Here is a 13,691-nt window from a genome sequence, read left to right as displayed (position 1 = left end):
TTGTGTAGTTACCAATAGGATTTTGAGAGTCTCTTGTAGCCAATGGAACTTGTGGAAGGTCTATGAGTTAGAGGAAGGCGGAGTTGAATGAAGAAAAAGGGAGGAGATGAAGGGAGGCTCATACGTGTAGAGGGCAGATGAGAGAGTGAGAGGAGAAGAGGCTAGAGCTACAAGCTTGCTTGAAAGTACTTTGTATAGGGATTTGGGGAAGTGATGCTTGCATGAGACTTGTGTGGGCTTGTACCCACTCTTGTAATGGACAGGTGATGGCTGACCTAGATTGTTATCTCCTCCGTTTTGCATCTCATGTGTGGGTTCCCATTCCGCTTGTTTTGAGATAGGTATGTCTCAATATCTCGTGAGTGTTGTTGTATGGGCCTCTGGTAGTACTTCCAAAATAGAACAATACCATGCCTCAGACAATATGATATCATATCGGTTAGTGTGTCTATAAGCCTAGCTACCTTCCATAACTTAATATGACTAAAGTAAATTTCATATCTGTTATCTATTGAAGCTTTAGCTATCTTTTTTGGTTATTGGCCATCTTTTAGAGCCATAAATATCTTGCCGTAGCGCTATCCAATGAAATTGCTTGATCTTCATAAATTTTTTTTTCCCAATCGAGGTTATCTTTCTTAAGGACTGGAACTCCTCGATTCTTTCACATTTTTTGCTCACTCTTTCAAGACAATTTCAAGTAGTAATGAAAATGATGTTTTTGTTAAAAAACGGATGTACTTCAATGCATGCAGATAGGCGCATCGGTGTGTCAATATGATCAAGATTGGCTAACTAATTATAATGTGCCTTTGGCAGATACGGACTCAGGTACGATTTCGTTGTATGTTTGAGATATAGATTGATTTCATTATAGATTTGGATATCATCATATGGATCTTTTCTGTTTGCTTTTGTTATACAACTTGATTCTATGGTCGGATAGTGTACTTGTCACTTATAGAATAATTTGTCCTCGTTATTTCTTGTTAATGAAAATAATTCAAAGGGCACATATTTACAATTGGGTGTAACACACTTAACTTTTGTGGAAAGGTGTGGTACCCTTTTCCGTATGGATGTTGCACCACATCTTTGGTAAAAGCCAACTTTTCAACACAACTCGCCCTCCTCCTTCAGCCTGCTACTCCACCCATATAACTCAATGTTGGAGCTTGACTCTTGTCCATCTACCTCTCCAATTACTCTCAAACTTTGTTCTCCCCTTATATGAATCGTGCTGTACTGTTGCAATCTTCCCTTTGTTTCTCAAATCTGCACTTGTGATGTGCCTCTCTAAAGGCATCGGATGAGTTGGGAGGAGTTATTTAATTAAGAGTGGATTGGAGTCAATCATGTAGTCATAGGGGGCTAGAAACGTTAGGTGGTGTAGGAGATTAAGACGTAAAAGCAAAGAAAACGTCTAGAGGAAAAGGTGGTTGGGCATGAAGATTTTAGAGGGGGAAGAAGTTGTGAGAAGAAGGAACTTAGGAGGTATGTACAAAGAGGAGATGACGTACTTGTGCAAGGGGTTTTTTAAGGTATTGGGTAAATACAAAAGAAATGGAGGACGTTTTGGTCGAGGCGCTCTCCCTTCTTCACCCTTGCTGTCATGAACGTAGTGCTGGTTTGTTAAATTTGAAAAGCTTTTGACAGTGTCTTCCTAGCTTAAACGTTGGAAAGCACATTTTAGTGTGACGAAATATTATGAAGACCACAAAGCAATGGCTATGGAAATGTATCTATGTGGTAGGACACATCAATGATTCCCTGAATTCAAACATAAATCCAAGACTCACTCAAGTGGGCGCACCACAAAACTGCATTTGTGGCCAAGTTGCTAAAGGATCCGATGAATTTGAAAACTTTATCAAACTCAAATGACATATTGCAGGGCAAGACGCTAGAGACCTATTCACATGAGTTCGAGCTTCTTCAGCGTAAGTTTCCTAACTTTCCTCATCAACTCTGGCGCCTATTCTTCTATAGTGGTCTTCTAAAGGCTACTAGAATGAAAGAAGACGCAACAAGCTTGAGACCTTGGGAGATGTTATGTCTTATTCCAAAACCTTTGATGATACTATTGCCTCTTGAGGAGATAAACATGCATTGGGTCCATCGTCATCTCAAGATCTAGGTAAGGGCCGAAAGGAAAATAGAACAAAAAGGGGCCGCACCAGTGCATCACATGTGCCTGCTTTCAAGAGCAAACAACTGCGTAAGGATTTCGTGGATCTCACAAAGGCTAAGGAAAACTGTGTGTTTCAAGTGTAACCGATCAAGGCACATAGCCAAAGATTGTCCTTCTTCATCAGCACAACCTCAAAGAAGGGAGTTAAGGCTGCAGCTCATGTAGCAGAGGTGAAGGTTTCATGCAGCTCATGTAGTGGAGGTGAGATTTTAGGTATGTCGACAACAATTTCTTGTATCGAACTTTTTGCATTTGATTCATATTGTGACAATTGTGACACATTTAATGCCTCATGATTTAATTCTCATAAGGGGATTTGCCATGAGTGAATGTTCTTTTTTACAATGCAAGCACATGTGATTATATTGATATGGCATTGGTGGCATTGGTACAAGAGCTGAACGTGTCAGTGGGCGATAGTAGCCACACTTATGGTGGTGAACTTTGCAAAGTGGTTTAGAGGTTGTGTACTTAAAGCTATTTTTGAATACACAAGGATATGAGGAAGCACTGAGTTTCCACATTCTGGTGATGGTTTGCATTGATGTGTTGCTGGGAAAATAGTATTTTGTATCTCACAGGGAGTCTTTTGCTCATGATGGTCGGTATTTTGATCTATATTCTAACATCAATGGATCTATGGGCCGACTGCACTTCTTGCCCTTCACAAGGACAGATGCTTGGCTCAGATGGGGCTAACACTTTTCTTTTTTATTGCTTTTTGGGACGTGATTGGTGACCATGTTACCTCAGCTGCCCTACAGGGTGTTTAGGACTCTGGTACTATGCTGATTCACTTACAAAGGGTCTTAACCAGATTCACTTACAAAGGGTCTTAACCATCTTATCCGAAAGGGAAGTTGCCAAAATTTCATCTCCCAATGTAGACCCATCATTTTGTTGGGAACTTTTTACAAGATTTTGGCCAAAGCTATCAGTCTGCATTTGCAGGCCATCCTTCTAGATCTTATTTTCTCTTTTTGGGAAGCTTCAAATTCGGCTATGCAAATTGGCCAGCACCTTGCCATTCTACTCTTGGATTTTGAAAAGGCATATGACAGAGTAGATTAGATTTTTTTGGAAGGTACCCTTACACACATTGGATTTTGAGATGCATGGATTAAAGGGGTTTCTTCCTTATAAAGATCAGCCCATAGTCAGGTGCCTATCAGAGGAGAAAGGGGAGAGATATTTCAGATTCCCAGATGAGCTCGCCTAGCGATTCCCTCTTGTCGTCTTCTTGTATTTATTTGTGGCTGAATTAATGAGCAGATATTTGAGATCCCATGCGGACATCATTGGGCTGATACTTCCCCTCAGGCAGGGTGAGGAACTCTTGGATAGTGAGCTGGCTGATGATACTGTTGTTCTTTTGGATGCCACCACAAAACCTCAAATCTTTCAGGATGGAACAGATCCAATGGATTTTGGATCAGTGATGAGGACACCTCAGCCTAGGTGGCTAATTTTGGGTACACTTGGATTAGGAGGGGTGGGTCTGTTAGGTACTTGGGCTGCCAAGTTAGTGTGGGCATCTCTTCTTTGCAGCAATTTGCCCCACTATTGGAGAGTATCAGGAGGAAGCTCCTTTTTTGGAGCTCAGCCAAACTTGACCTTGCTTCCAGGGTGGTGGTGGCCAACAAGGTCCTACTGGCCAAGGCATGGTTTGTCTGCTCCTGTTGGTGCCATTCTAGATATTGCATCACTCAGCTAAAAGACCTATAAGGAAATTTCTTTGGAGTGGTCTAGATGGTTTGGCAGACACTAGAGCCAAGATTGGCTTAGGAAACTTTGATTCTACCCATGAAAGAAGGCGGCCTCAACATAATAGACTCAGACTTGCAGAGTAGAGCATTATTATGTAAGGTAGTGGTTAGAGGATCTTTGCCAAGACAAGAACCATGGTGATGATGTACAGTCCTATTCTCCTTTCTCAGGTGGAAATTGGATGGATCATACCAGATGGATCTTCACCTCAGCCCATCTTAGGGCTCCCTCCACCCCTTTTATGGCTCCAATCGTAAAAGCTTGGGCCAGCTTTAGGAGTACCCTTTGGAGTGTTTCTCCTACGTTTCAGGAAGAGATTGATAGATAGGCTATCATGTGGAATGATAGTATATTGACGATCATGGCAAACCAATTGGTACTCATTATATGCAGTGCTCTAGATGGGAGAGAGGTCTTGCCTCCTCGATGGATTCTTGGAAGATCTTCAAAAGACTTTCACACATCGTAGACTCCAAGCAGTAAGTCACCTCATAGGGAGTAATGCAAGAATCCAGCATATTGATGCAGCCATACACTTGGATTGGTTTCTTCCACGTGACAGGCCTCCTTCTCGGTTGACTTGGTTAGGGGTGTTTTCGAGATCAGGGATCCCACTTCAAGTCATGGGATTTTGAGGATCAGATAGGTTTGCCATGCTCTCGATGTCCATTCTAGGGGCAAGCTGTCCAGATCTACAGAAAATATACTTACATGCTTTTCATTTCACCCTATCAAGGTCGTAGGTGATGTGGAGCAATGCTTCATGGCTTTAGGATGGTATCTAGATCCCAACCCAGATCACAGTCCCTTGGGTTCATGGAGGATTTGGCTCTACGGAGGTGTCCCCAAAAATACTTGCTATGGGATCGTGGGAGTAGCAATGGATTGATGTAGGGCATCGAGAGAAGAGCCTCCCTTTCTTTCGGTCAATAATGCTAGGAAGGTTCATCTTAGCCTCAGAGGTTGGAGGCCCTCCAGAGCTTCCCATTGGGAGGATTTCATATTTCTTCTGATTTGCAAAAGTCCTTTTGGAAGAAACTCTAGAAATCCCTCGAGAATACAAAAATCACTCCTTTCTTTTGGCTTTCTGTTCACGGACGGATTGTGGTGAATTAGTGAAGATAGGTTTGGGATAGCTTCTGCATGTATTCCTTGCCATTCTGCTGAAGAGGTTATTCAGCATTGCTTATGGGACTGTAGACAAGCAAGGATTGTTTGGAAAGGTACGTGTTCTCCTTTCTTCATGACCTCGAGCTCAGCATCTTGGCTCTCTCTATCCGGACCTCAGTGCTTTACAAGAGACATGACTCTTCTTGGTCTATTTCGGTTTGACAACATTTGGTTGAGTCATGCTCATTGGATGACATACCATATTTGGATATCCAAATGCATAGAGGCTTTAGATGGTTCCCAGGTCCGTCTGACACACAGATTGGCCAATATTTGGACAGCCATGGTACACATCTTGATGGCCATTTGGGGGAGTTTGCAAGGATCTTCATGGGCAGCCTCGACCAGGATGCGTGTCTTCTACAAAGAATGGAGTGGCTTGCCGTTCTTCTCGGAATCCCCCACAGGGTTGACGTAGCATTTTCAGCCTCAACCTTGGATTTTCTCTCACTCTCTTATGTGAGTTTTATTTTGCCTTATTTTGGTTATGTTTTCTTATGATTGCGTCATGTTATCTACCCTTGAGCTTTGCTCTGGGAGTTTCTTTCATACTTAATAAAAGTCTTCTTTGCCAAAAAAAAGAAGAGAAGAAATTCATTGAATGTTTACTACACAAGTTAAACGTCTTTTTCAGTGCATGTCGAGTATGACCATGACATAAAAAAGATGAAAAATCCATCCCCAGCGTACATTGGGGAATAATAAAAATATCATCATGCATAGAACAATCAATTTCCATTGAATTGCAAAATAAGAAAGAAGATAACTCAGTAATTTCAGAAGTTGTCCTCACTTTAGTATTTACAGTGGTTTTACAATACTTGGCCACAGACATAGTTAACAGGGAACGGCATTTCGACATCTAGAACGTCTGGAACGCCATTCCTGGAAGCAGGCCGGAATCGGAACGGCACCCTTTTGTTTTTTGCCTTTGAAAGTTTCAAATGGGTATTTTAGAGCTTATATATAAACTTTAAAGTTGTACAATGTTCGTTTCTTTTATTTTCTAACATAATTTTATGTCATATGATGACATGTCATTTATGACATGGCGTTTTGGTTCCGGTTCCTCTGTTCCCTCTTCCCAGAACATTCCCGATCTGACACCCGAATTTCTAGAACGTTCCCGTTCCGAGGTAACATTGCAGTCCTGAATTCCGGATTGGTGAAAGAGGCATCAATTAAATCTACCATGTGGGGTTTCACCACTATTGGAATAATCTGCCAAAGCCTATGTCTGGCATCATCTCTGGTAGGTGAGTCAGGATCTGCTGAAAGAAGGGAGGCATAAAAGTTTGTAGCATCCCGTATAACGGCATTAGGATCCTTGTGCAAAACTGTTAGAATTATTATTATATTCTAGGTAGTGGCCAATGTAATGTAATAAGTGGGTTAGGGTAACTTTTCCCTCTTAGAGGTTTTTCCCCCTAACCACGGTCTAATCTCTAACTACGGTTAGTAATTAGATAGGGTTTTGTCACTTAGACAAAACCCTCATCTCTTTCATTGTACTTCACTTCAGTTTAGTACACTTTGGGGAGTGAACTGCGTTCAGCTCACTCTCTCCATTTTGCTCACTCTTGCTCTTGCTTCCTTTCTTTTCTCACATTTGGTATCAGAGCAGCTCTCCTTCCCGGACCTGCTCCATTGCTTGCAAGCTCGACCTCCAGCTCCCACTCGTCCGTACAGCTTCATCGCGACCTGCATTCCGTACAGTGTCAGTCCATGGTGGGAAGATAGGTTTCAATGCACACTTTGCTCTCACTCTCCATCTCACATTTGGTATCAGAGCAGGTTGACCTTACTCCCTGCTTCCTTGCTCGCAAGCTCCCTGCTCCAAGCTTAACAGCTTGCTGCCCATCCGTACAAGCCCGTCGTCCGTACAGTCCTCCGTACAATCTGTACGGACTGTAGTTCCTGTGCCGTACAACTCCCAAGCGTGCAGCTCCCATCGCCTGTACCTTCGCCGTACAGCCGTACTGTTTCGTACAGTTGCTGTACGCTTGCCCGTACCTGCACGCGTTGACAGCGCCATCCGTACACACAATCACTGCTACAGCCCCTTGCTGCGCACGTGATCCATACACACTTACGGATCTCAAGCGGCGCCCGTACATTGCTCCCATGAGCAGTCCATACTGCACGTCAACCTTGCTCTAGTCCGTACTCTGTACTGCAAAGGTCATCATCCGTACAAGCTGCCAGTTTCGTACATCGCCCTACAGTTCGTTGTCCGTACAACCGTACAACTCGTCCCTACATCGTCGTACAGCTCGCTGTCAGATCCGTACATCCGTACATAAATCTGCACTGTACCGTACGCCCGTACACAGGAGGGTACCCATCCGTACAGCAAGGGAGCTATTGGTTGGTAAATCAAATTCGAGGCAGATTTTTGCTTTGCAGGCCATTTTGTGGGCATATTTGGACACATTTTGTGTATTGGGAATTTTGTCAAATTTGGGGCTCTTGCATTTGTTGCAGAGAATTGCAAAAATTTGGGGCTTTTGCAATCACACTGCAATGTTGCAGTGAAATTTGGGGCTTTTGTAGGTAGAGTGCAATTTGTGCAACATTTGGGGCTTTTAGACCATTTGCCCCTTTCTGGTTGCAATTTCAAGCCACAAATTGGGGCTTTTGTGTTGGGAGAGCAATTTTGTAGGTTTCAGTTCACACTGCCTTTCTGTAAGTGTTTTGAAGCACTTTTGGCAGGTTTTGGGAGAGATTGGATGCTCTGGCAGATTTCTGACAGAGACATTACAGAGATTTGAATTGCATTTTCAGCCAGTGTTTGGCTGTATTTTTGGGAATTGTGCACTCCATTCCCAGCAAGGGAATTCAGATTTGCATTTGCTGTATTTTCTTTCTCAAACATGGCCCAGCAAAATCAGAATGATTTCCAGTTCAGTGGTCTCTCACAAGAGGATAAGTTGGACGGTACCAACTACTCCCTCTGGAGTTTTATGGTACGCAATATTCTGATTTCTCGTAATTTGTGGGACTATGTAAATGGGGATCAGATCCGGCCAGCAAATGTGGCACCTAATACCCCTTCCCAGCAAGGAGGAGGGAGAAGTTGTGCATAGGGTACAGCTGCAGCACAAGTTATTGGTGCAGTTATACCTACCACTCCAGAGCAAAAGAGATGGGATTCACGTGATGCTTTAGCTTTGTCGTGTATTTCTCTTTCAGTGAAAAGATTCATCATTCCGCATATCCGGTCGTGTAAAACCTCAAAGGCAGCATGGGATATTTTGGAGAGCATGTATGCAGCTCGGAATGATGCCAGGGTGTCTTTTTTGAAAAGAGAATTGTCTCATACACATATGGAAGAGGGTGACTCCATGTCAGTGCACGTCACAAAGCTACAGGATTTCGAGAGCAATTGCTGAATATTGATGAGATCATTCCTGATTCAGAGATGATTACCATTACTCTGAATTCTCTTCCTGAGTCTTATCTCAGCTTTCATACCTCGCTGAATTTGTCATTGAGGGGGGGTGCAAATCCTCTCAATTTTCACGAGTTGATAGGACTTTTGTTGCAGGAAGAGAAGACCAGGAAAAACATGGCTTCACGAGCAGGTGAACATGCCATGCTTTCAAAATTCAAGCCTTAAGTAAAGGGACAAGCAAAGACATCAGCAAATGAGCCTTCCAATGGTTCAGGACAGCCTTCTCAAAAGGCTAAGGGTGATGCAGGTAAGCCCAAGAAGAAGGGAATATGTCATTATTGCAAAAAGTCAGGTCACTACATTGGAGAATGCAAAAAGAGGCTTGCAAAAATAAAGAAAAACAGCTCTGGTATGGCTGTTTCAGATTCAGCTCCTCATGCATCTGACAATGAGCAAGCTACAGCCAACTTTGTGGAGCTCGACTATGCCTTCTTGTCTTGCATTTCAGACTCTCAGTTGGCTGCTCCGGATACTACAGCCACTTGTAATGATGACTCTTATGCTTTTCTGACATGCAGTTATGATTCTTCCAAGGATGCATCAGCTTTCAGTGTCAATGAGACACAAAATACATGGTATTTTGATAGCGGTGCCTCAAAGCATATCACTTCCAGGAAGTGTCTTTTCACATCTCTGCATCCACCTCCTGTTGGTAAAAAGGTCACATGTGCCAATAACTCCTCCTATTCAGTTCGTGGTATAGGAGAAGTTGAACTTACAGCCATTGATGGCTCAACCTTCAAAATTTTTGATGTCTTGTATGTGCCTGGTATCACAAAAAATCTACTTTCAGTGTCCACTCTTAACAGAGCTGGATTTCAGGTCATTTTTGAAGATGACAAGTGTGCAGTCCATGACAGAGAAAATGACTATGCCTTGAGATTGTCTGGCACCTTGTTACGTGGTCTTTTTCAGCTTGACATGTATGAGAAAAGACCAGCACATGCTCTTGTAGTTTCCACTCCTACTGTTGCTATGCAGAATGCGGAGTTATGGCAGGCCAGATATGGACACATGCATTATGGCAGCTTGATGACACTTCAAAAACATGCTATGGTTGATGCATTGCCTCCTCTTGAAACACCTCCTCCACATGCCTGTGAAGGGTGCATTCCTGGTAAAATGCACAGATTTCCTTTCAAGAAGGATGGATCAGTAAAAGCTGTTCGAAAATTAGAGCTTATACATAGTGATGTTTGTGGTCCCATGAGGACTCCATCATTGGGTGGTCATCTTTATTTTGTCACTTTTATAGATGACTACTCCAACTACACTTGGGTTTATGGGCTGAAACGCAAATCAGAAGTGTTTATGGTTTTCAAACACTTTGCAGCCATGGTTGAGAATGAATCAGGACTCAAGATACAGACATTATGCACAGATAGAGGAGGGGAGTATTTGTCTGCAGATTTTGATGCATTTTTGAAAGACAAGGGCATTGCACATCAGCTTAAAGTGAGGCTAGCCCCTTAGCAAAATGGCAAAGCTGAGAGGAAAAATCGTACTCTTATGGAGATGGATAGATGCATGCTAAAAAGCAAAAGATTGCCTCACAAATTTTGGCTTGAAGGTCTCATGTGTGCCAATTATGTTTTGAATCGGGCTCCCACAAAAGCTTTGAAGACCAAGACTTGCTATGAAGTTTGGCAAGGGAGAGAGCCTTCTGTGGATCATTTTCGTGTTTTTGGATGCCTTGCATATGCTTATGTGCCCGTTGAGTTTCGGCATAAGTTGTCTGATAAGGCAATAAAATGCATTTTTGTTGGGTACAGTGCAGAGAGCAAGGGCTACCGTCTCTACAATCCTGTCACACACAAGATTATTGTCAGTAGAGATGTTATATTTTCAAAAAATTCAGCTCACACTCAAGCTGAATTTGATATGCCTACTTCTTCTGATGATGTCTTTGAGGGATTACTACCCATTGCCTTGGGTTCCCTTGCTGATATATCTGATGCAAATCACAATTTATAGGTACCTCCACATGCTCCGATTCAGCCACAGGATGTCTTACCACCTCCACAAGCAGTGGAAGAGGTTGTTTAGCAAGAAATTGCAGATATACATGCAGCAAAAACAGTTCCAAATTGGCTGTTACAAACTCTCAGGGAGAGTAAAATTGATGCTCCATTACCTGGCAGAACTCGGAGTGCAGTAAGGCATGGGCGGGGAGCTCTTTCAGTTGAATCAGCTTATGCAGGTACTCTTCTTGATGAGGAGGAGCCTGAGACATTTGAAGAGGCACATGATAATGTGCATTGGATGAATGCCATGCACGATGAATCACAGTCCATTTAGAAAAATCAGACATGGGAAGTTGTCGATTTGCCACCAGGTAAACATGCCATAGGTACACGGTGGGTTTTCAAAGTTAAAAGAAAGCAAGATGGGACCATTGATCGGTACAAAGCAAGGCTGGTTGCAAAAGGATATGCTCAGAAAAAGCGCATAGACTATGAGGAGACTTTTGCTCCTACATCCAGGATGACAACCATCAGGTCGGTTATAGCCATCGCTGCAAATTTTGAGTGGAATGTTCATCAATTGGACATTAAAACAGCTTTCCTTAATGGAGACTTGTTGGAAGAGGTTTATGTCAAACAACCTCCGGGCTTTGAAATTTCAGGAAATGCACTTCAAGTATGCAAGCTGAATAAAGCTTTGTATGGACTGAAACAAGCCCCACGTCCATGGTATGCCAAAATTCATGCCTTTCTGACCAGCAAGGAGCTGCACAATAGTCCAACTGAGAGCACCCTCTACATCAAGAAAGATGGGGGGGATATTTTAGTCATCATTCTTTATGTAGATGACTTACTGCTCACAGGGTCAAATGAGGATAATATTGCAGATTTTAAAGCTGAATTGCAGACCACTTTTGACTTGTCAGATTTGGGGCTACTACACTTTTATTTGGGGATCCAGTTCACTCAAGAGAAAAGTGGCATCGTTATGTCTCAATCCAAGTATGTGCAGAAACTCTTGGACAGATTCAATGTGCAGGATTGTAAGCCCATAGCTACTCCCATGGAGCCGGTGCTGAAGCTTACAATGCATGATGCAGGTGAATCAATTGATGTCACACTCTACAGTCAGGCTGTTGGATGCCTCATTTATCTCTGCAATACACGACCTGATATTCAGTTTGCAGTTTCTCAGGTGAGCAGATATATGCACAGCCTAAAGACTATGCATTGACAGGATTTAAAACGCATCTTCTGTTACTTGCAAGGTTACCAAGTCTTTTGGCTTGATGTTTCCCAGGGGGGGTGACTTGCAGATGCATGCCTACAGTGACTCAGATTAGGCTGGAGAATATGACACTAGGCAGTCCACAAGTGGCAATTGTTTCTTTTTGGGCAAAGCTTGTATTTCTTGGTTGAGCAAGAAACACTCTACAGTGGCTACCTCCTCATGTGAAGTTGAGTACAAGGCAGCTTTCACATCGACAGTTGAATGTGTTTGGCTGCATCGTTTATTTGCTGATCTTATCTTTCATTGGAGGGTCCTTCTCCAATTCTCACTGATAGTCAGAGTGCTATTGCAGTGGCAAAGAATCCTGTGTTTCATGCTCGCACGAAACACATTGAGGTTCACTATCACTACGTTAGAGAGAAGTTGCATGCAGGAGAGATCAATATGATCTATGTGTCAACACATGACAATGTTGCAGACATTTTTACCAAAGCACTTCCACGTGAAAAGTTTGAGGCATTTCACAGTGCCATGAGCTTCTCTCCTTTTGGTGATTGATCATTTTCTTGTACATGACATTGGCATTGCAGGGGGGTGTTAGAATTATTGTTATAATTTAGCAGTGACCAATGTAATGTAATAAGTAGGTTAGGGGTACTTTTACCTCATTTTAGAGGTTTTTTCCCCCTAACCACAGTTAGTTCACTAACTACGGTTAGTGAAGGATAAGGTTTTGCCACTTAGACAAAACCTATCCCACTCTTCAGTTGTAACTCTTCTCTTCTATTGCAACTATTGCTTTCAGCTCTCACTCTCCGACTCTCTTGCTCTCTTGCTCACACACTTTGCTCTCACTCTCCAACTCACATTTCCCTCTTCTCTATGCAATTTCCCGCAAGAAATTGGGGCTTTTGCATTTGGCTTGCAATTTTGCAGGTAAAAGAGCATTTTGGAAGTTTGCAAGCAGTTCTGGACTCAATACGAGTCAATTTGCAAACTTTTGCCACTTTTTGCAGATTCTATTTGCAGATTTTTTGGGCATTCAGCAGAGCATTTTGGTGCATTTTGATCCTTGGATAGGTTGTGATAGTATTTGTCACTATGATTTTCTTTACAGTTTTTAGTTGTGCATTTGTCATCCCAGAAAGGGATTTTACTAGGTCAGTTTGCTGTGTTTTTTGAGTTTATCTGGCATAAATGGCTCAGAACAACCCCAATGAGGCGTTCGGAGTTCTCACACAGGAGGATAAGTTGGATGGCACCAACTACTCCTTGTGGAGTTTCATGGTTCGCAATATCTTGGTTGGCAGGCATCTTTGGGATTATGTCGATGGAGATGAAGCAAGACCAGATACAATGGGTACACCTGTCACTCCTACAGCTAGAGGCAGGGGTAGAGGTCAAAATACAGCACAAGTAGTTGGAGCTGCCGCTCTAGGAGCTCTATAGCAGAGCAGAAAATATGGGACTCTAGAGATGCACAAGCTCTTTAAGTGATTTCTCTCTCTGTCAAGAGGTTCTTCATACCTCACATTCGGTCATGCAAGACATCAATGGCAGCTTGAGAGATACTAGAGAGTATGTTTGCAGCAAGAAATGATGCCAGAGTTTCCTTTCTGAAGTGAGAGCTTTCTCATACGCATATGGAAGAGGGAGATTCCATGAATTCTCACCTCACAAAGCTTCCGGACTTGAGGGAACAATTGCTGAATATTGATGAAGTCATTCAAGATTCAGAGATGATAACCACTACTCTGAATTCTCTTCCTGAGTCCTATCTTGGTTTCCACACCTCGTTGAATTGGTCATTGAGGGGGGGCAGCAATCCTCTCTAACAGGCAGCCTGCGAAGCCAAACTACCTCATTCTGCATTCGAGCTTCTCTCTCCGCTCGCACCTCCTCCCCTCCGCTCCT

General features: G+C 42.9%; 1 protein-coding gene across 1 annotated transcript in view; it reads left to right on the top strand.

Moving 5' to 3' along the window:
* LOC147893567 (choline transporter protein 1-like) overlaps positions 1-13,691 on the top strand; it is a 134,222-nt gene that overhangs the window by 61,816 nt on the left and 58,715 nt on the right. The window contains exon 8 of the mRNA XM_087386314.1: positions 756-841. Within this exon, the coding sequence (XP_087242440.1) occupies positions 756-841 (86 nt within the window). The remainder of the gene's footprint in view (positions 1-755; positions 842-13,691) is intronic.

Source organism: Dipteris shenzhenensis, chromosome 15 (genome assembly GCF_047967505.1).
Source record: "Dipteris shenzhenensis isolate YYH24624 ecotype China chromosome 15, Dip_SZ_1.0, whole genome shotgun sequence".
Taxonomy (NCBI): domain Eukaryota; kingdom Viridiplantae; phylum Streptophyta; class Polypodiopsida; order Gleicheniales; family Dipteridaceae; genus Dipteris; species Dipteris shenzhenensis.
The sequence above is the reverse complement of the archived record's forward strand: the minus strand, read 5'-3'. Positions and strand labels throughout refer to the sequence as shown.